We start from the raw sequence: 20,502 nt of genomic DNA, 5'->3' as shown, positions 1-20,502 counted from the left end.
AGAACATCCTGCCAACTGGCAACCCCACTGGTCAGTGCTGCTTCCTCCTTTTCCTCCAACCCACTGTGATCAGCTTTTTCTCAGTGGTGGACACTGGAGGGGGGGGGGGGGGAGCATGGGTGTGACAGGCTCAAAGGAGAGAGTAGGAAGTGGCAGGATCCCAGGGGGAAGGGCGTAGGGCAGAACTGGGGGTTGAAGAGTGAGCACCCTTGGGCCAAGTGGAAAGTTGGCACCTGTTGCTTCAGCCCTGGATTTGGTACCTATACAAGGTGCCGCATATTAACTTCTGAAGAGCTACATGTAGCTCTGGAGCTACAGGTTGACCACCCCTGCACTACAGGGTTGTGTGGGAAATGGCAGGAATATCAGGCTTCCAGCAGGGGCGCTCAGTCCACACAATCACATGGAACAAATGACTATGAAACAATCCTAAACATGAATCTGGTCCAAACTTAGAATAGGTGCCTTTTCTCCCTAATAAAGTAACTTTTCTCCCCAATGCTTTGTTGGAGAACTGGCTGGCTCCATAGACACCAAGATCAGTATTTCATGAAAAACTTCATGCTTCAAGATCTCTCTTAATTGAAAGTATGCAGAGTACCTGTCACTTCTTTGTTAACTGAAACAGTCACTCATTTCCATGCATAGATAGGATGAACCTGTAAGGTGGGAAACTCACCCAAATCCACCCAATTTAGGCTCAATCAGTTTTCACCTTGACTTATAAATGTTTAGACGGATTTAGTGTTACTCATATTTTCTGAACGTACTCTTATGCCAGACAATAAACAGATACAGATAGCAACTCAAGTTACTATGTTTTAGAGTACTGTGAATATTTCCTGCAGTTCATGACAATTATCTCAGCCTCATTCCTTCAGTTTCCAAGCCAGCAGTTCTTCAACTTTTGTCCTTGTTCTCTTGGCTTCTTATACTTTTTCATATTACATACTCATTAACTGTCCTAGCAACCTTAAGAACTATTACATACCCGTACTATACACATGCACAAGCTTCACTTTTTGTCATTTTTGCTATCTACCTCGTTTTTATTTTGTGCCTTCATGTTACTGTAGCTTTTTTCCCCAACATAGAGATTTTTAGTGTGATACTTTGTGTTTGATTGTACAGATTAATTTCCTCTTATCTCTCTCTCTCTCAGCACAATAAAAAAGCTTTACCTTTTTTCCTGTCACCTATGAGCATTATCTAAACATATCTATGTGAAAGAGAGAATGACAAAACAGCACTCGTGGCAGGCAAGACAAGGCCAAAGCATAAGATTACCCTGTCCAAACTCTTTCACTGTTGTGGCATTCCCCAGGGTACAGTCTGATCTATTGGATTTCTGTGTCAATTTAGCTTTCCAGCCTGGGATGCTTTTACTCTGCTTTACTGTCAAAAACAGCAACCCATCCAGGTTTTGCTCACTCACAGCCAGATGTGAAGCAGGGATTCTCAAACTGGGGTTCATAGTCCCTCAGGAGTTGAGGTGGTTACATTGTGGTTATGAGCTGTCAGCAGTGTGGGGCTGGCAGCCCAATCCCTAATTTAATTAAATTGGTGTATTATACTTAATTTATAGGAGAAGCAGTCACATTTAGAGGCTTGCTGTGTAAAATGGACCACCAATTCAAAAAGTTTGAAAACGACTGTTGTCATTTCTCTCCCAGCTGTGAATACATGAATGCTTTCCCAACCACCCATGAATAAATACAGGGTGATACCTGTAGATCTCCCAATCCCAGCCTTGCCCCCCAGAAATGTGTGTTTTGTACTGTTCAGTAGCCCACTGGACTGTACAAGCTCATAATTATCCTGTCATTCCAACAATGGGTAAGTAATATACCCCAGCCTGGTTGACCTGAGTAGAGATTTCCCAATATTTCAGACACACACAGTGGTTTACATAAAACAATATAACAAGGTGATTAATTGGAGAGAGATTTTAAGTGGTAAGGCATAAAGGTAAGACTTGGTTACAAAAGAAAAAAAAACATGCAAGCTCATATTTAAACGTTGGCAAGGTAAATGATCTTGAAAACAAACATTTTTCCTCCCTCACCCAAATTCTTAACAGCAGTTTCTGCTAGCTAGAAAGTCTTCCAAGTAGGATCGCTCCCCTTTGTCCAAAAGCTTTCTTTCTCATTTAAAGCATTGTAGTAAAGTGAGCAGCGAAGGGAAGGGAAGAGAGAGAAGGGAAAAGAGGTTGAGTGTTTCCATTACAATTTTTACCATCTTTGAAAATTGCACCCTGCTGGGCTATAGACAAAACAGTCTTCTCTGTGTGAGATTTGAAATGTCTTCTAGGTGAATTGTAAATTTCTTGCTTCCTTCTGTGTATGCGCAAAGTTAGTCATCTCAGAGTAGACATGTTAATTCTTTGTTTACAGTCTCCCCTGCTGGCAAGTGGTTGTTAGAACAATTATTAGTGTTCTAACATTGTGGTCAGTCTTTTGCTTTATCTGAGGAACAAATCTGTGGGCATTCCCCAGAATTACAACACATTTCAGTAACAAACATATAGTAAAATCTATAGTTTTCCACACCTCTTTTAACTGGACAGTGATGTTCAGTAAATGAATTTTCAATGATACCACACAAGACATACTTTGTAGAGAATACATCATATTACAATGGTGAATATAAATATAAACTGATACATTTAAAAAAAACATTTTTAACCATTCAAAGAGTCTCTGCATAATTCAGTGCCAGTATATGTGTATCATCCTACGTTTTTATTTTTTGACTAGAGAGTTATGGGAAATGACATTACTGTTAATGTCAGGAGCTCCTTGTCTTTTTAAAATAAACGTGACTTTTCTCAAGTGTAGCTTGTAAATTATTAAAAAAACTTATCAATTATTTTGTCTGGTATATTTTGAGGTTACACAGAAAACTGTCATTCATGCTTAAATCTGACACTTTACATTCAAATTTGAATGAAGACACTAATTATCTTACCCATTACAAAGATAGCTTCCCCAATTATCACCTCTAATATCATTAGCTCAGACATTTACCTCCCCCCCCCCTTAACCCCCTCCATCCCGCTTCTGTTCTGAAATTTGATTTGTCCTTTTCATATGTGTTCACTTTTTTTTAATTGTATCCTTTGGTATATATGGTTGTGACTATTTTCTTCCACTATTTGATCTGAGGAAGTGGGTCTGACCCACGAAACCTCATCACCTATTAAACCATCTTGTTAGTCTTTAAAGTGCTACATAGTCCTGTTTTTTGTTTCTTCTAAATGTAAGTTGTATGACTTTTAAGCGCCCATATAAAAATGGCCTCATTATTCCAAAATGCTTCTGGTATTGATATTAAGTTGATTTCTCTAAAGTCACAAATGGAATTTGTGAGAGAACTGGGACTGGTTCCACTGAATCCATTATATCAAGGGTCTCAAAGTCCCAACCTGTGGGTCATCCCCTTTTGGAGGAATTGTGTAATGCCTTGCCCCTTCTTACCATCACTCCACCCTATCCCCCCATGGCACCGCATGCCTTAGGGTGTGGGTTTGGCAATCACCACCTGAGACTGTGCAGCAGTCATGCCCCCTTTTCCTTTTCTCACTGCAGGCACAAAAGCAGGAGCAGTAGGGAAGCGGAATGAGTGCACTTCCTATTTAATAACATAGAACCAAACTTTGTAGAAGTGTTAAATGTATTTTTGATAGCACTAATCTCCGCTGTAGCTGTAAAGAGATTAGGATTTTTAGTTTATTATGACTAACTCATTCAAAGTTAAGAAACCAGTGGGAATTGAACAAGCTTATTTTCTTCCAATCTCTGAATTAAAGCTAGGCCTGAGGGAAAGAGACCTACTAGTTCTAAAATCTTGAAGGGCATGGTGATCAGAAACAATCAATGCGGCTATTATTTCCTTTGTTTAATCAGTTGACTCTTAAATGAAAAATATGTTTTTATAAACACAATTTCTCATGTATTCAGCACATTTGGTAGTTTTATTTTACTAATTAACCATTTGAAAGTGCTAGATTTGTGAATTTTAATTGAATTTGGTTCAGTATTGAGTATATTTGGATTGTAAACTTTTTTTCCCTCTTAGGTATTTTCTTTTAAAAATCCTACATCTAAATTTGCATGATGGGATAATTTAGAAAAGTAAAATACAATAGAGAGAAGGAAGGAAAAATGGAAAGGAAAAATGTAGGAGAGAAGGAGAGAAAAAACATTGTAGGGAAAGATCAGGAGTCGGAGTGGGAGAGAAAGGAAAGAAAAAGGTGGTAAAAAAGCAAGAAATGTGCTAGTTAATTTTTTTTAATTCATGTGTTGGAAAGTTGACCATGCTATATTAAATACAGTGCACACCTATCTTTTTTCTTAAAATGTGTAGCTTTCTTACACTCATGTTGTGGTAGAGAGGTATTTTACCCTAATACTAGAAAGTATTTTGTATTTTTGAAATACTATACATGGTATCCCTTAGGTATCTCATAGGATCAGGGTCCCTTTGTGCTAGGTGCTATATAAACAGAGAGACATGGTCTCTGCCAAGAAGAGCTTGTAAAATCACTTCAGATTGTAATCCAACACCGATTACCTCAAATACACTTATCAGTTTTTAAGAAAAATATTCTCTTTCACAGGTCAAGCTACCACCAATGATGGAAATCATAACTGCTGAACAGCTGATGGAATATTTAGGTTAGTAGTGATTTAAAATTTATAATTATTAGTTATTTATAATTGTATTCAATAAAGTAATTTATCACTTGTTTCTCATCATATAATTTTTTCTCCAGCAGGTTTTGTTGAAATAGGTTACATAAAATAGATTCTGGTATACTAGACTACCTTTGGTTATAATTTGTGCTTTTCATTGGTGCTGCTATTGGAAGTTCTGTGCTCTACTGCCTGTTTTCATGTAAAATGTTGCTATGGCTGCCAGCTTATGGTTTGTGTCATGCAGGTGGCTTGGCCTCACGCTCCAAAATATCGAAAGATACTTTTTAATTCATGTTCCTTGCTTGGTTCGTATTAGTATTTTTCAGAATATATATGTCAACTGTTTCTTTTAATTGTCTACAGTGACTTTATTTTTCTCCTTTTTGTTCTTGCCAAATTATAGTAACAGTAAAAATTAATGTAATTGGTGTGGTGGGTAGAGCCCTTTATTTGCAGGTACTACTTTATTCTTGGGTTCAGTCTCTAACTCAGTGGTTACCAACCTTTTTAAGCCACTGAAAGCTTTGGTACTCCTTCATCTGTGTTGACTACCTCTACAGTACCCACTATTTCAGCACCTAAAACAGAGATGGTGCCAAGTGACCTATTAGTGGAGCCAGTTGTGATAAGTATCACATGCTGAGAGATTGAGGGGGATGATATCCAAACTAATAGTTTGGAAGTCACCAGTGCTCCTGGTTAAAAAGGTATTCTAGTACTGATCTCCTGAAAGAGACGGGCACATCTGATAGAATGGCACTTCCTTGGAGGAGGTGTAGTCTTTCTCTCCTTGGCATAGGAGGGACTCGTCTCTTTACTGTCCACTTCGATTCCCTAGCAAGTACAGTGGGAGTCAATGAGATTCTAGAGAGCAGTACATGAAGGGTAGCAGAAAGAGGCTTTTGAGGTATTTGTTATATTCTAAGAGTTCTAAAGGAATTCAGATATGAAATTGTAGAACTATCAGCTGTGATATGTAATGTATTTCTGAAATCAGTCTCTGCACCAGATGAGAAGGCAGCTAACATAACACTGATTTTTATAAAGGGGTTCCAAGATAACCATGGTGATAACAAGCTGATGAGCTTAACAGGGCAAATTGGTTGAAACTTTAGTAAAGAAGAGAATTATATGAGACAAAGATTAACACAGTTGAGGAAGGGTCAGCATGGCTCTTGTAAAGGAAATTGATGCCTCACCAAGCTCTTAGATTTCTTTGAGAGTGTCAGTTAGCAAGTAGATAAGGGTAATCCAGTTAATATAGTGTACTTCAATATTCAGAAAAGCCTTTGACATGTTCCCTCATCAAAATATTTTATACAAAATAAGAAGTCCTGGGATAAGAAAGAAGGTCCTCTCATGATTGGGTAACTGGTTAAAGATCAGAAACAAAGAGTAAGACCTAAATGGTCAGTTTTCACAATGGAGAGAGGTGAACAGCAGGGACCTCAAGGAGCTCTGTCTGGATGTGCTGTTCAGTGTTCATTAATGATCAGGGGAAAAGGGATGTGTGATGGGTTCAGTCACAGAGATCCCATTAAGGCTGTCATTTAATGTATTGAAATATCACTGAGCTTGCCCACCTGCTCTTTGGGGTGCTCCAATCCCCTGTTCTGCACCAGGCCCTCTGGTTTCATGCAAAGTTGGCACTGAGTTGGGGTCATAGCACAGAGAAGAGCAATACAGGCCCTGAGGTCAGCTCAGCTCTAGGAATACTCTGTCAAAGGGATTTTAATAACGAGTAATCCTGTGGCACCTTAGAGCTATGCTAATTGCATAGCTTAAGTTGAAATAGCTTAAGTTGACTTTTGGCACTCTCGATACAGAAGTTACTTCAAGAGAGCACTCTCCCTCCTACTTGCCTTAGTTCTTGTACAATGAGGGTTTCAGGAGTCAGAGTAAGCAGTCTTCCAGCTCATCGTTATTTTGAAATAACTGCTTGTGTGTAGGCTCAGACTGTTATTTTGGAATAATGCTGCTGTGTAGATATAGCCTTAGAGACTAACAAAAAGATCTAGAGTGTCATGAGTTTTCGTGGGCAAAACCCAGTTCTAAACAGTCTTGACACAGATGGGAAAGTAGCTGATGTAACACTGGAACCAGAATCCCAGATAACTGTCTTACTCTGTGTAAAGTTTTATTCAGGAAAAGCTCATAAAAGCCCCTTTATCAATGAAAGAGAGAGAAGCACAGCTGTTTGTCTGTCCAGGTAACACTTTTTTACACTGGGTAATCAATAAGTGATTTGATTAAATATAAAAGTAGGATTTAAGTGGTCATGAGAGGTAGCAGATGGAACAACATGTTACTAAATAAAATAAAACATGAAAGCTAAACTTAATACACTAAGACTGTGGACACCAACCAGTAGATCGAGATCTACCAGTAGATCTTGGAGCCTCTGACAGGTGATCTTGACTGGTTTGGCCAAGAGGTTGTTGAATGCCAGCATTTCAGCTACCCCTCCCTGCACTGCTGCACATCTCCTGCCCCTTGCCTTGGAGCTGTGCCCCTACTCTCCCTCCTGCTACCTGGGCAGGGCAGGGAAAGCAGAGGAGGGAGTGCAGATGTTAGGATGCCCCATCTTCCACCTTATATTCTATCTCCACAGAAAAGGTGGGGACACAACAAGGCTTGGAATGGGGGGAGTTTTCTGGCTGCTTTTGAGAGCAGTGCAGGGCCAAGGCAGTGGTGATTCTACCTCATTCCCACTGCACCACCACCCAGGAGCCACCTGAGGTAAGCAGAGTCTATCTGGAGCCTGCTCCAAACCCATGCCCTAGTCATGAACCCCAAATGCTTGCCTTAGCCGCCTGGACCCAAACTCCTTTACACAGCCTGTACCCTGAACACTTCCCCCTCCGGCACCCCAACTCTCTGCCCCTGGCTCAGCTCAGAGCCCCCCTCACACTCCAAATCCCTTAGCCCAAGACCAGAGCCTCAGCCCTCTGCCCCTTCCTGGTGAAAGGGAGGGAGAATGTGGAAGGTAGGACCGACTGAGCAGGATCAGGGCCTTGGAGAAGGGGCACGAAGGAAGTGGGGCAAGGGTATTGGGTTTGAGGTAGATCTTACATTGCACTTAAATTGAAAAAGTGATCTTGTGCTTAAAAAGGTTGGAGACCACTGCACTAAGAGAACTTGTTACAAATCATAATTTCTTACTCTAGTTCTTAATTTAGGTAAAGTACTTCTCAGACCAGAGATGACCTAGTTCCAGCAGTTCTCCCCACCCCGTCCCTCACCAGTTGTTAAAGTCCTGTTTCCTGGTGTTTTCAAGCATCTTCTGGGAGTGGGAGGCAGTCTGCAAAGGTAGCTAAATACAATCATTCTTTGCTTCCCTTGCCTTATACAGAATTTCTCTAGAGCCCGAAACCTTTGTTTGATTCCCCCACATCTCCGTGGAAAAGCACAAAATTCAAGATTGATTTCAGCATCAATGGTCACAAGTCTACATGAGTCAATAGCAGTATAGCAGGTCTGCAGGAAGACAGTAATCCCACATTCAGTTGTCTCTTGCTAATGGGCTATTAGTTCTGTGTCTGGCTTCTTTATTGTTGTTCCTGGTGGACTGGTAATAGGCTTTCCCTAATATTAACAGATTAATAATATATCTACAGTCAGTATTCCTTATTTCAGATACAGCAATGGTACATGCATACAAATAGAATGTATACAGTCAGTAGATTACAAGCTTTCCAATGATACCTTACATTAAGAACTATTTTGCATAAAGCATTTTCCAGTTATGCATATTCATAGTCATAAGCATATTTTCATAAAACAGAGGGAAAGTCATAAGCATATTTTCATAAATCAGTTAGGTGGCAAGTTCTCAGATGACATAAAATCATTCCAGATAGTTAAATCCAAAGCTGATTCTGAAGCGTTACCAAGAGCTTTCACAAAACTGGGTGACTGGGCAAAAAAAATGGCAGATGAAATTCACCATTAAGTGAAAGGTAAATACACTATGTGCTTTGTTATATTGTCATGTGTTTCCTTTGCTATTCTTGCTACTTTTCATCACTCAAACTTGAAATGTGTCTCACAATTTGTCACTTAACTTTTCTGCATGTTTCTGCTGGAGAAAAATACATTTATATTTAGAACATAAACAAGGTGTAATATTAAAAAAAAAAGAATTGAACATTTTAGAAAAATTAATAAAAATGGGAAATTAATAGACAGTTATAACATTAAAAAAATCCACTCACTATATTAACATAAGTGCTTCTGAAAATCTGGTTATATTATTTTAATGTGATGCTCGGGTTTTTAACTCAATTTTTCTATTTTTGAAAATAAAATGAAAATGCTTTTAAATCATTGTTGTGTGGTGGGGCTGAGGATGAGAGGCTGCCCCTCCTGGCAGAGGGGACTATCCCAGCCCTCTTTCATTGCAGCAGCTTGGGGCTAGCGAGAAGCGCCACTCCATAGCTGCTGCAGCGCCAGATGCCATAGCAGGTCCAGATTCGTCTGCCCCCATTTTGTCTAAGAGCTTCAGACAGATGTACTCTTTAAAAGTTATCTAAAGCTTTGACTTGTGGAATAAGTCATAATTTGAAAATTTATAATTTTTTTAAGGTGACTATATTCTTGATGCAAAACCAAAAGAGATATCGGAAATTCAACGACTAAATTACGAGCAGGTAAGATACAGAGTTTCTAAAAAGCAAATTTTTTTTCAGTAATGAACTAAAGCATTGTTTTGTTTTAATGAAAAATAAAATTTTAGTTGAGAGTTTATAAAATGAAATGTACGGGAAATAGTTTTTGTTCCTATTTATTCAGTACAGTATCAAATTTAGTTTTACAGTACTTTCCCTAGACAGGATTGGTCATGGCTATACGAATGACTTCGTTTAAAACAGACAACAGTTTTTTATCTTGTTTATAGTAACAGATTGGCCTTTGGTTTAGTGTTAAATCTGACTTCTAAGTCTTTCCTTCTCGGCTAGCAGTGAACATAAAATGACTTTGTATGCTGTTCCATCAGCCATGGCAGAATGAGTTCCTTTATCTGCAATGAGTATAATGACAGACCCAGTTGTACTTATTTTAAAGTAGTTCATATTTTCAGTTCAGATGTCCCTGGAGTACTGGTGGTAAGTACTTGTTCTGAAATCTGCGGTAACTGAAAACGGTTAGCCTACCCCGTTCAGATAGAAATAGAAAAGTTAATCACTTGAAATTTATCTGAAGATGCTGCTGTAACTAGACACAGAAATAGTACAGAAAGTATTAAGAATTCTCTGAACTGATTCATAGATATTTGTTTTGTTCTAACTTCAGTTGAGGATATAGTAGCTGATTTAGTAATAATATACTTGTATTTGAAATGGAATAACTGAGATAAAAATGTCTCCCCCAAATATATATATAGTAGCAAACCTGTTGCAAGTACTGCTGGCATAGAATTGGGTGATCCTACATGTGTATTTGAAAAGCTTTGGGAATCTTTTGGGATGAGTCACTATATAAATATGAAATTTAAAAAAAAACCCACTATGTAGAGGCAATTGGAATGTGTGTAAGCAGTAATTTTATTATTAAAGCAAAAAATCGCTGTACATACCTGAATTAAAATGTCATAATTTGGACATAGTTTTTGAAATTCTATTCTTTGCTGTAACCACAGTAATGTATTCTGATTTTTTTATGTAGTTTTAATACAGGCAGTCCCCGGGTTACGTACAAGATAGGGACTGTAGGTTTGTTCTTAAGTTGAATTTGTATGTAAGTCGGAACTGGTACATATTGTAGGGGAAACTCTAGCCAAACATTTCTCCAGAGCTCAGTTTTATTCTCCCACACCTCACTTCCCTCAGTCCTTTATTCTCAAGGGCTACGTCTACACTGGCCCCTTTTCCGGAAGGGGCATGTAAATTTCACCAGTCGTCGTAGGGAAATCCGCGGGGAATTTAAATATCCCCCGCGGCATTTAAATAAAAATGTCCGCCGCTTTTTTCCGGCTTTTAAAAAAGCCGGAAAAGAGCGTCTACACTGGCCCCGATCCTCTGGAAAAAGTGCCCTTTTCCGGAGGCTCTTATTTGAAGTAGGAATAAGACCCTCCGGAAAAGGGTACTTTTTCCGGAGGATCGGGGCCAGTGTAGACGCTCTTTTCCGGCTTTTTTAAAAGCCGGAAAAAAGCGGCGGACATTTTTATTTAAATGCCGCGGGGGATATTTAAATCCCCCGCGGATTTCCCTACGACGACTGGTGAAATTTACATGCCCCTTCCGGAAAAGGGGCCAGTGTAGACGAGCCCAAGCTGAGGTGTCTGCTGAGAAAAGCCGCTCCGCGTCTTCCTGGTCTGCTGTGGGGGGGTGCTAGCTTCGTGTCTCCCTGGTCTGCTGGGGGGGAAGCAGCTAGTGTGGGGTTGCCTCACCCCGTTTGTAAGTAGGGATCCGATGTAAGTCGGATCCATGTAACCCGGGGACTGCCTGTACATGCAACTTTTTCTGCTTCCTGGTGATGATTATGAAGTGATTGAGAGCAACAAAACTCAGGATGCTCAGACTCATTTCTCACCTTGGTTTCAGAGCACACTTGTGTTTAGTGTGTTCATTTTCACTTGGAGATTCATACTTATGATACAGGGTAAACATCCTCTTATAGGATATGGGGGAGGATGTGGACTATCTCTATAAAACAGTGAATCCGACGACATAGGAGAGGAGAGGTGAAAGACATTTTTTTTCTTTGTTTGCTTATTGTAATCTTGTAGGGTTCTTGTTATAAATGTATGCTTTGTAACTGTTGTTAATTGGAAAGGGGTTTTCTTGCTCATTTTTTTAAACCCTAAAAAGAGAAAGTAATGTGAAAACTTGCATATGAGCTTCTGTGTAAGTGTCAACAGTGACAGATTTAAGTAGTTTTTCTTTAAAAAAGGATTAAGCCACTTTAGGGTGTATGGAAGGCAAATGTCTAGGAATTGACACATTTTCAGCCTGGTATCTAAAATCAACGTGAGTGTTCCTTGGTTCATACTAGGGATGTGATAGTCATAGAACAGGGGTGGGCAAGAATGCCTCCACGGACCCGATCTGGCCTGCCAAGCAGGTTGATCCAGCCTATAGACGCCCTGCCCCCAGCCCAATCAGGATCTGTGGGCGGAGGAACCTGGAAGTGTCCTGCCCCTGCATCTTCCGCTCAAGGACCCTCACCTTCTGGGTCGTCCTGGGGCCACTTGACACATTTTTGAAGTGGCCCCCCTTCTAAAATTATTTCCTGACCCTGTCATAAAATCATGGAATACTAGAACTGGTAGGTACCTTAAGAGGTCATCAAGTCCAGTTCCCTGCCCTCACGGCAGGACCAAGCATCATTTAGATCATCCTTGACCGATGTTTATCTAACCTGGTTAACCTGCTCTTAAAAATTTTGAATGATGGGGTTTCCACAAACCCCCTAGGCAATTTATTCCAACGTTTAACCACCCTGACAGTTAGGTTTTTGCTAACGACCAAACTAAACCTCCTTGCTGCAATTCTTGCTGCAAGAATCCCATTGATTCTTGTCCTAACATCAGAGGTCAAAAGGAACAATTTTTCTCCCTCGTCTTTGTAACACCCTTTCAGGTACCTGAAAGGTGCTATCATGTCCCCTCTCAGTCTTCTCTTTTCCAAACTAAACAAACCCAATTCCTTCAGCCTTGCCTCATAGATCATATATTCTGTATCTTCAGTCATTTTTGTTGGACCTTCTCCAATTTCTCCACATCTTTCTTGAAATGTGGTGCCCAGAACTGGACATAATATTCCAAGGCTGTGTCTACACTGACACGGTCTTGCGCCAAAGCAGACGCTTTTGCTTTCTGCCTGTCTACACTGGCTGTGTGTTCTTGCGCAAGTAAACGGACGTTCTAATGTATGAAATCAGGGCTTCTTGTGCAAGAACTATGATGCTCCTGCTCAGGAATAAGCCCTTTTGCGCAACTGTTCTTGTGCAAGAGGCCAGTGTAGACAGGCAACATGAATTTCTTGCGCAAAAAAGCCCTATGGCTAAAATGGCCATTAGAGCTTTCTTGCGCAAGAGAGCGTCTACACTGTCATGGATGCTCTTGCGCAAAAGCACATCTCTTGCACAAAAGCACATCCCAGTGTAGACACTCTCTTCTGGAAGAGTTTTTGCACAAGAACTCTTCTGCAAAAGAGTTCTTGCACAAGAAGCTGCCAGTGTAGACGTAGACCAACTGTGGCCTAATCAGCAGAGTAGAGCAGAAGAATGACTTCTTGTGTCTTGTTCACAACACTCCTGTTAATGCATCCCAGAATCATATTTGGTGTGTGTGTGGCTGTTGTTTTTGGTTGGTTGGTTGGTTGGTTGGTTTTTTTGCAGTGTCACGCTGTTGACGCCTATTTAGCTTGTGGTCCACCATTGTCCCGAGATCCCTTTCTGCCATACTCCTTCCTAGACAATTGCTTCCCATTTTGTATGTGTAAAACAGATGGTTCCTTCCTAAGTAGAGTACTTTGCCTTTCTCATTTATTTTATTTACCTCAGACCATTTCTCTAGTTTGTCCAGATTATTTTGAATTATGACTCTATCCCCCAAAGCACTTGCAAGTGCTTGGTATCATCTGCAAACTTTATAAACGTACTCTCTGTGCCATTATCTCAATTGTTGATGACAATACTGAACAAAATCAGTCCCTAAACTGACACCTGCAGAACACGTTTTGTTATGCCCTTCAGGCATGACCGTGAACTGTTAATAACTACTCTCTGAGACTGGTTATCCAGTCACTTATGACCCACCTTATAATAGCCCCATCTAGGTTGTATTTCCCTAGTTTATTGAGAAGACTCTCTCAATACGTTACTAAAACTTGGTATACCACATATATTGCTTCCCCCGCTTATCCACAAGACTTGTATCCTAGAAAAGAATGCTACCAAGTTGGTTTGACCCGATTTGTTCTTTACAAATCCATGCTGGCTGTTACCTGAAAGATAATAAGGAGATAGGTATTTGCAGATTAATTCCTTAATTATATGCTCTATTATTTTTGCTGGCACAGAAGTTAAGTTGTCTGGTCTGTAGTTTCCTGGGTTGTTCTTATTTCCGTTTTTGTAAGATGAGCACTATGTTTTCCCTTGTTCAGTCTTCTGGAATCTCTTCCATCTGCTATGACTTTTCCAAGACAATAGCTCGGATTATTCAAGGACCCGATAGAAGAGATTTCTAGGATGCATTTCATCAGGTCCTAGTGACTTGAAGACAACTAACTTTTCTAAGTAATTTTTAATTATTTTCCTATTTTTACTTCTACGCCTACCCCATTTCCATTAGCATTTGCTATGTTAGGCATCCAGTCACCACCAGGGATTCTTGGTGATAACTGAAACAAAGAAGTCATTAAGCACCTCTGCCATTTCCACGTTCTGTTATTGTTTCTCCCTTGTCATTGAGCAGTGGACCTACCCTGTCCTTGGCCTTCCTCTTGCTTTTGATATATTTGTAGAATGTTTTCTTGTTACCCGTTATGTCTCTAGCTAGATGGAGCTCGTTTTCTGCCTTTACCTTTCTAATCTTGCCCCAGAATACCTGTGATGTTTGCTTATATTTATTTGACCTAGTTTCTGCTTTTTTATGTGACTCCTTTTTGAGGTTTAGATCATGTAAGATCTCCTGGTTAAGCCAAGGTGGTTTCTTGCCATACTTCCTCTTTCCTACGCAGTGTAATAGTTTCTGTTTGGGCCCTTAATAATGTCCCTTTGAAAAACTGCCAACTGTCTTCAGTTGTTTTTCCTCTTAGTTAAGGTCCCATGGGAAGCAAGACAATCAGGTTTGAGTTCACTAAAGTCTGCCTTCCTGAAATTCCTTAGAATCATGAACTCTGATTTAATGATCACTTTGACCCAAACTGCCGATCACCTTCAAATTCTCACCCAGCTCCTCACTATTTGATCAAATCAAATCTAGAACAGCTTCCCCCTTAGTAGCTTTCTCAACTTTCTGAAATAAAATTTTTTATCCAGTGCAGTCCAAGAACTTGTTGGATAATCTGTGGCCTGTTGCTACTTTCCCAACAGATGTTTGGGTAGTTGAAGTCCCTCATCACCACCAAGTCCTGTGCTTTGGATGCCTGTTAGTTGTTTAAAAAAAAAAAAAAAAAAGTCTCATCCACCTGTTGTTCCTGGATAGGTGGTCTGTAGTAGACCCTAGCATGATATCATCCTTGTTTTTTACCTCTTTTAATCTAACCCAAAGATTCTCACAAGTCTGTCTCCTATGTCCATCTTAACCTAAGTCAAAGTGTACCATCTTAGTATATAAGACGACACCTCCTCCCTTTTTTCCCTGCCTCCCAGTTAACTGATGAGCTTGGGCTCATTGATTTAACTTTCATGGTTAGATGTAAACTCCACCCCACTCCCTGCACTGCTGCCTCTGAATCAGAGGCGGAATCATGGGGGCTGGCGGAAGAGAAGCAGTTTCCTGTGCATATTTGCTACTGTGGGGCCACTTGCCTCCCAAATGTAAATGTGTAACCATGGAAAATTTCAAGAGTTTGAAAATTAACCGAGATAACCATTTCAAGATAAAGAGCTTGCACATGTGAAGGCATAATTTGACATTTGGGGTCTTCATTCCTGTATCAACTTGTTAATTGGAAAAATATCTTTGGCAATGCACCTGAGATGGCCCTCATAATCTACCTAATTAGCCTAATTTGTACATCAGCTAGGGATTTCAGTTTCTAGTGCTGTTACTGCAGTATCATTCACAAATTACACTTCAGATCTTGAAAAGAAATCCTATAGAATAAAAGTGTTCAGGAAAATAGATTATGAAATCTAAAATTAAGGATACTGATTATTCCTCCTGACTTTTCAGGGAGAGATCCCTCACTTCTCAAGCCATTCAGACCTTGCTATAATGCACTGAAATGACGAACCTTTGTGTTACCATAGTTAGTATTTGATTTGTTAAATTTCTTCTTCCCGAGAAATTGAGACATTAAAATCTTAGAATGCTATGTTAATCATTTGTATTGCCTTAAGCAATCAGGTCAAAATATTGAGATCATGCAGGGATATTTTCTATTATAGACTGATAAATTTACTACTGATGTAAAAATGCATTTTTTGGGGGGGTAAATGAGTAACTGCTGAAAATTTCAGCTGTTACACGTTTACAGGTGAAGCCTCCAGCCTGCCCCCGTGCTACAACCCCTCCTCATGCTGCTGTATCAGAGGCAGCAGCTCAGGGAGACAGGCACAGCTTTGTGGGAGCTGGTACATGCAGAGACCATGATGAAAAGCTGCTTAAATGTGTACACTATCATATCCCTAAAATTTACAAGATGCACCTATTAATCATGCACCATAACACAGCTCCCCTTCATCTTTTATGTTAAGATCAGTAAAAAGAACATGATTTACAAAATAATGAACAGTATAGGGAGAAGATAGGTTGGGTACCTCTGTGCCACTTTTCTTCCTAATCTAAGGGAAAGTAGACTTTTAATTGACGGATTAGCAACACATTTCAAACTAATCAGGAGAGATGAATCACAGAAATGGAGAAGCGGTGACTCCCTCTCCACATGCCCTCTGGACCAGCATCTGCCTGCCCCTCAGCCCTGCCCTCAGCCTGCCCAGCCCATGTGCTTTTTGTGTGGGTTGGCTCTGTGCAGCCCGACCTATCCACAGCACTTGGGGGCATGCTGTAGGTTTCCCCCTTCTCCCCCCAAGCGAGCAGCTCTGGCGTGCACCGGTGACCTGGGTCAGTGTTCATTGGTTTCTGTTTACAGTTAAACTTTGATAGGGTCCAGAGAGAGGGAGTGGCAGCTGGGACCCTAGGAGAGGGGCCAACAGCCATGACCTTGTGTATATCTGGGATCTGTTGGCAGCAGAGCCTGCAGTGCAGGACTGGCAGCTGCAGCCCCAGGAGAGGGGCCAGCAGTCAGGATATTGCCAGTTGCAGAACTGGCAGCCTAGACCCTGAGCGTAGGGGTACCCCTCCAGCACTCTCCTCTCCCTACCTCTTCATCCTTGGATAAAACATTTAACCATGTAATCGATGGACTTTTGGTCACACAATTACAGTTTTTGTACATATTTTTACATTGCTGCCCTAGAATGGGTCAGGTCTTTTCTAATTCTCACCTAGAGCATCTTGGCTCCTGGGGAGCCAAATGTGAGGAAGTGTCCTACTTTTTCTATTCCTATCCTCCGCTTAAGGAGTCTTTCTCCTCTGTAGAGTGCCTGCTTCTGCTACTATGCCTTACTGTTTTCACTGCAGCAGCAATGCAAGTTTGATATGATTCTGGAGTTTCACTGCATCCCACAGGGTTCTTGACACTAGCAGTGAAACTGACAAGAATTTAAATACTGTACCCCCTGCTGGTGCTTAGTAGTGTTGTGCAGAAGTCCTTGAAATGACTGCATATTTGGGAAGACAAACAATACTGAGTTGGTTTGCATTTTGGAATATTTACTCTGGAACCGTAATGTACAGAAACACCTACTTTTAATCAAAAGCTTAATTTTATAGAAACTGATAACATATGCCCTTGTGTAGCAAGCAAAACTTTTTACTTAACTCGAGTGAGTGAATTTTTCAAGCCCCATCTACATGTGGTTCATGTCGTCTTCTCTGTGCATAACTTTTTTAAAGGAGAAAGAGGGGATTTCATTGGGAGTAAATGATTAGCATTTGAAATAGAACTGTTTACTTTTTATTACTGGATCTCCTTTTTTGTTTGGGAGGATATATGCATCCTACTTGTATCCCACTGTGTTGGAAAAAAGTGAATTGAGTGGCATTGTAGAAACGTAAATTGACATGGAGTAGAATTTTTCAAAATAATTAAATTTATTTTCTGATAAACTTTGGTTAGAGTAACTGACATACAGTGTTTCATGTATCCAAGTGAGTGCCAAGTTATCAGTGGTTGCAAGAAGTCTTGTGCTTTAGAATGTGTATACCTATATTAAATAAGGTTGAACTAATATTGTTTAAATTTCTATTTCTATTGTTTAAGTTTCTCTCTAATCACACCCATCTGTAACATATCCAATGGATAAGGAGAAACCCATTACAATATTTTTTACACCTGCCTAGTGTCTTCCTACCTAAAACAACCTGTCAGCTCCTCCCAGTAAGTCCTTCGTCAACTGCTTGATATCTTCTTACAGGCAGAGTGATCTAAAAGCTGGGAACCCAAAATTTGGACTCCGATTCAGTGTTCCTTCTAATACTTTTCATACATGTGGAGAATAAATTGTGTTACATGCACTTAGGCATGTGGGGATGTGCACTGCCAGTGGAAATGCTGCTGGCTCTGCGTGCTATGCTGTCAGCTGAGTGACTTGTGAATTTTTCCTGGATGACCACTTAAGAGTTCAGCTTACAGGGAACACTCCTCTCATCTAGCCCTGTTATAAACTTAATCCAGGAGTTCTCAAACTTTTTCATAAGTGGACCACATTAGAGAGGTAAGGCTAGCTCCACCAATATTAGGGTTACCTAACACATCACAACAACAGTGAAGTGCACTACAGAGCAGAACTTGGTCTTTCCTTTTAAATGGAAATTGTATGTGAGCAAGGAATCATATGAAGATGGAAAAGATTGTTTAATATTGTAGACTTGAGCACTTTATAGGTAGAATACATAGACAACTTTAATTTGGGTACTGTTTTGGTTCTACTTCAGTGTGTACCTGCAAGAGAAAAAAAAACAGACACAGAGATGGATTTTTGATGGGAAGATGAAACTTCCATAACTGTTCACTTTCATGATAGAAACTAAATATCCCCACCTGACCCAACACATGTGTTGATTTGGATTCATTGCGGTGCTTTCATGACTAATAACCAATGTTCAGCATGGAGCTCCTTTCACTGTAAGCCAGGCCTGGGCAAAATAACCTCCATGTGCCAGATCCAGCCCGCAAAGCCAACAGATCTGGCCCCCAGATCCTTCCCTGCCTCCTGTACGTTGCTGAAAAATGCAATCATTGCAGGGCTCTGTTTGAACAGCTGTGATCCTGGGTGCGGCAGGAGAGGCTTCACACATTGCTCTCGCCCTCAGCACAATCCCACTGGTCAGTTTTCGGCCAGTCGGAGCTGCCTGGTACTAGGAAGCCTGTGAAGCCCACCCTGTCCCCTCAAGCTCCTAGCTGTTCAAAAACCACATGGCCGCTGCAGCCATTGCAGGAGGTGGGGCAAATGGGAATGAGCCAGCAGCCTTCTCAAGCAGGGAGTCAAGCAGGTAAGTCTCCCAGCCAGAGCCTGTCTTTGTCACTCCAGACTTTTGCCTCCCACCCCACATAACCCAAACCCTCTGCCCCATTCCTGCCCGCATATCCCCTCCCAGATCCTGCACCCAGTTTTCTGCCTCAAGTCACAACCCCCTCTTGCTCAAGGTCACAACCCAAACCCCTGCATCCTAGTTCCCTAACCCAGGTCACAATTGCCTCCTTCCCCCAAACTCCTTCTCAGACCCCACACCCTCTCCTGCACCCCAGTCCTTTACTGCAAGCTCCCTTCTGCACCCAACCTCCATTCCAGACCCAGAACTTCTTCCATTAATGTGGAACCACTTTCCAAATTCTTGGAATGGCCCTCCACCAAAAATTATTGCCCGTTCCTGCTTTAAGCCTTAGTTTACAGTTTCCTATGAGAGTGAATAAATATACACTTGAAAGGCGTCTCAATCTACAATGATTTCTAAGATCTTCCCATATTCCTTCAGTTTAGCAGGTTCAGTTACCCCTGGGGTCTTTTTCTTTTAACTCTGAGAGCTGGCCAGTGTGAAATTTATGGCATTATGGAACATAACTTGTAATGAAATTACTCCATGTATAAACTTACAACTTTTAAACATTGTCCTTTCTCTTTACTAACATAAAAATTGCAAGAAAGGAATGAACCTTGCCTTATTATCCACCCGCCCCTGCAAAATCTCTGTTATATGTTTTTCCCAACATACCTCATAGTCCTCCACTTTCACTCCCCTACTCCTTCTCAGCAATTATTTTTCTCCCTCAGTGCCTCCATTAGCCATGACTCCCCCATGTCTTTGCACTGCTTCTGAGAGGAATCGGAAATACATTTCTGTATTGTAGTTTAAATTAAATATTACTCAAGTTGTGTGTTAATATGTCTAGTAAGGAACCTAGTTGTCAAAACACATTTCCTATCTTTTTTTGTTATCTTTAATAATACAGACATACTTGTTGGTGGGTACTTTGAAATAATTACCAAATAATTGAAACTATGGTGATTATATTGTGATTTTTTTTTGAGAAATATTCGAGTGATTGCTCATGTGCATTCCAATATAGGTGTGTACACACAGTGTGCACATGCTGTCGGAGACTTTTCCCTCAGCAATACCATTAGGGCCAGCAGGGAGCCCCCTGGACTGGTGCCAATATATCGGCCCATATATACCCCTGTTGGCCCCCTCACCCACTCAGTTCCTTCTTACCACCGTGACGTCTTCAGGTCGTTCTCTTCACTGTTCTTCTCCTTCGTTAGCAATCATCTGTTAAGTACCTGTTAATTTAGTTAGACTTTATTTGTAGTTTTCTTTTTACCCCATCGTGCCATGTGCCCACGGCAGGGCATGCCTGGCTCGCAAGGCTGTAAGCCCTGCAAGAAGTGCAACAAGTCTACGCTGTGTGGTGACCCACACTCATTGTGTTTGAAGTGCCTGGGAGAATCACACATTACAGACGCGTGAAAAATTTGTAAGGCGTTTAAGCCCAGAACCAAACGAGAGCGCGAGTCACGGCTCAAGGTGCTCCTGATGGAGGCGGCACTCCAGCTGGCTCTGGCTCTGGCA

The 20,502-nt window shown here is 40.9% G+C and overlaps 1 protein-coding gene across 7 annotated transcripts in view; it reads left to right on the top strand.

The window, feature by feature from the left end:
• Nucleotides 1-20,502, top strand: part of MINDY2 (MINDY lysine 48 deubiquitinase 2) — a 110,675-nt gene that overhangs the window by 11,932 nt on the left and 78,241 nt on the right. For all 7 annotated transcript variants that reach the window (XM_006112460.5, XM_075897328.2, XM_075897327.2 and 4 more), the window contains exons 2-3: nucleotides 4,619-4,676; nucleotides 9,282-9,346. In XM_006112460.5, coding sequence (XP_006112522.1) covers nucleotides 4,634-4,676; nucleotides 9,282-9,346 — 108 coding nt within the window. In that variant the 5' untranslated portion in view covers nucleotides 4,619-4,633. The remainder of the gene's footprint in view (nucleotides 1-4,618; nucleotides 4,677-9,281; nucleotides 9,347-20,502) is intronic.

This window comes from Pelodiscus sinensis, chromosome 14 (assembly GCF_052426305.1).
Source record: "Pelodiscus sinensis isolate ZL-2025 chromosome 14, ASM5242630v1, whole genome shotgun sequence".
Lineage (NCBI taxonomy): Eukaryota > Metazoa > Chordata > Testudines > Trionychidae > Pelodiscus > Pelodiscus sinensis.
The sequence above is the reverse complement of the archived record's forward strand: the minus strand, read 5'-3'. Positions and strand labels throughout refer to the sequence as shown.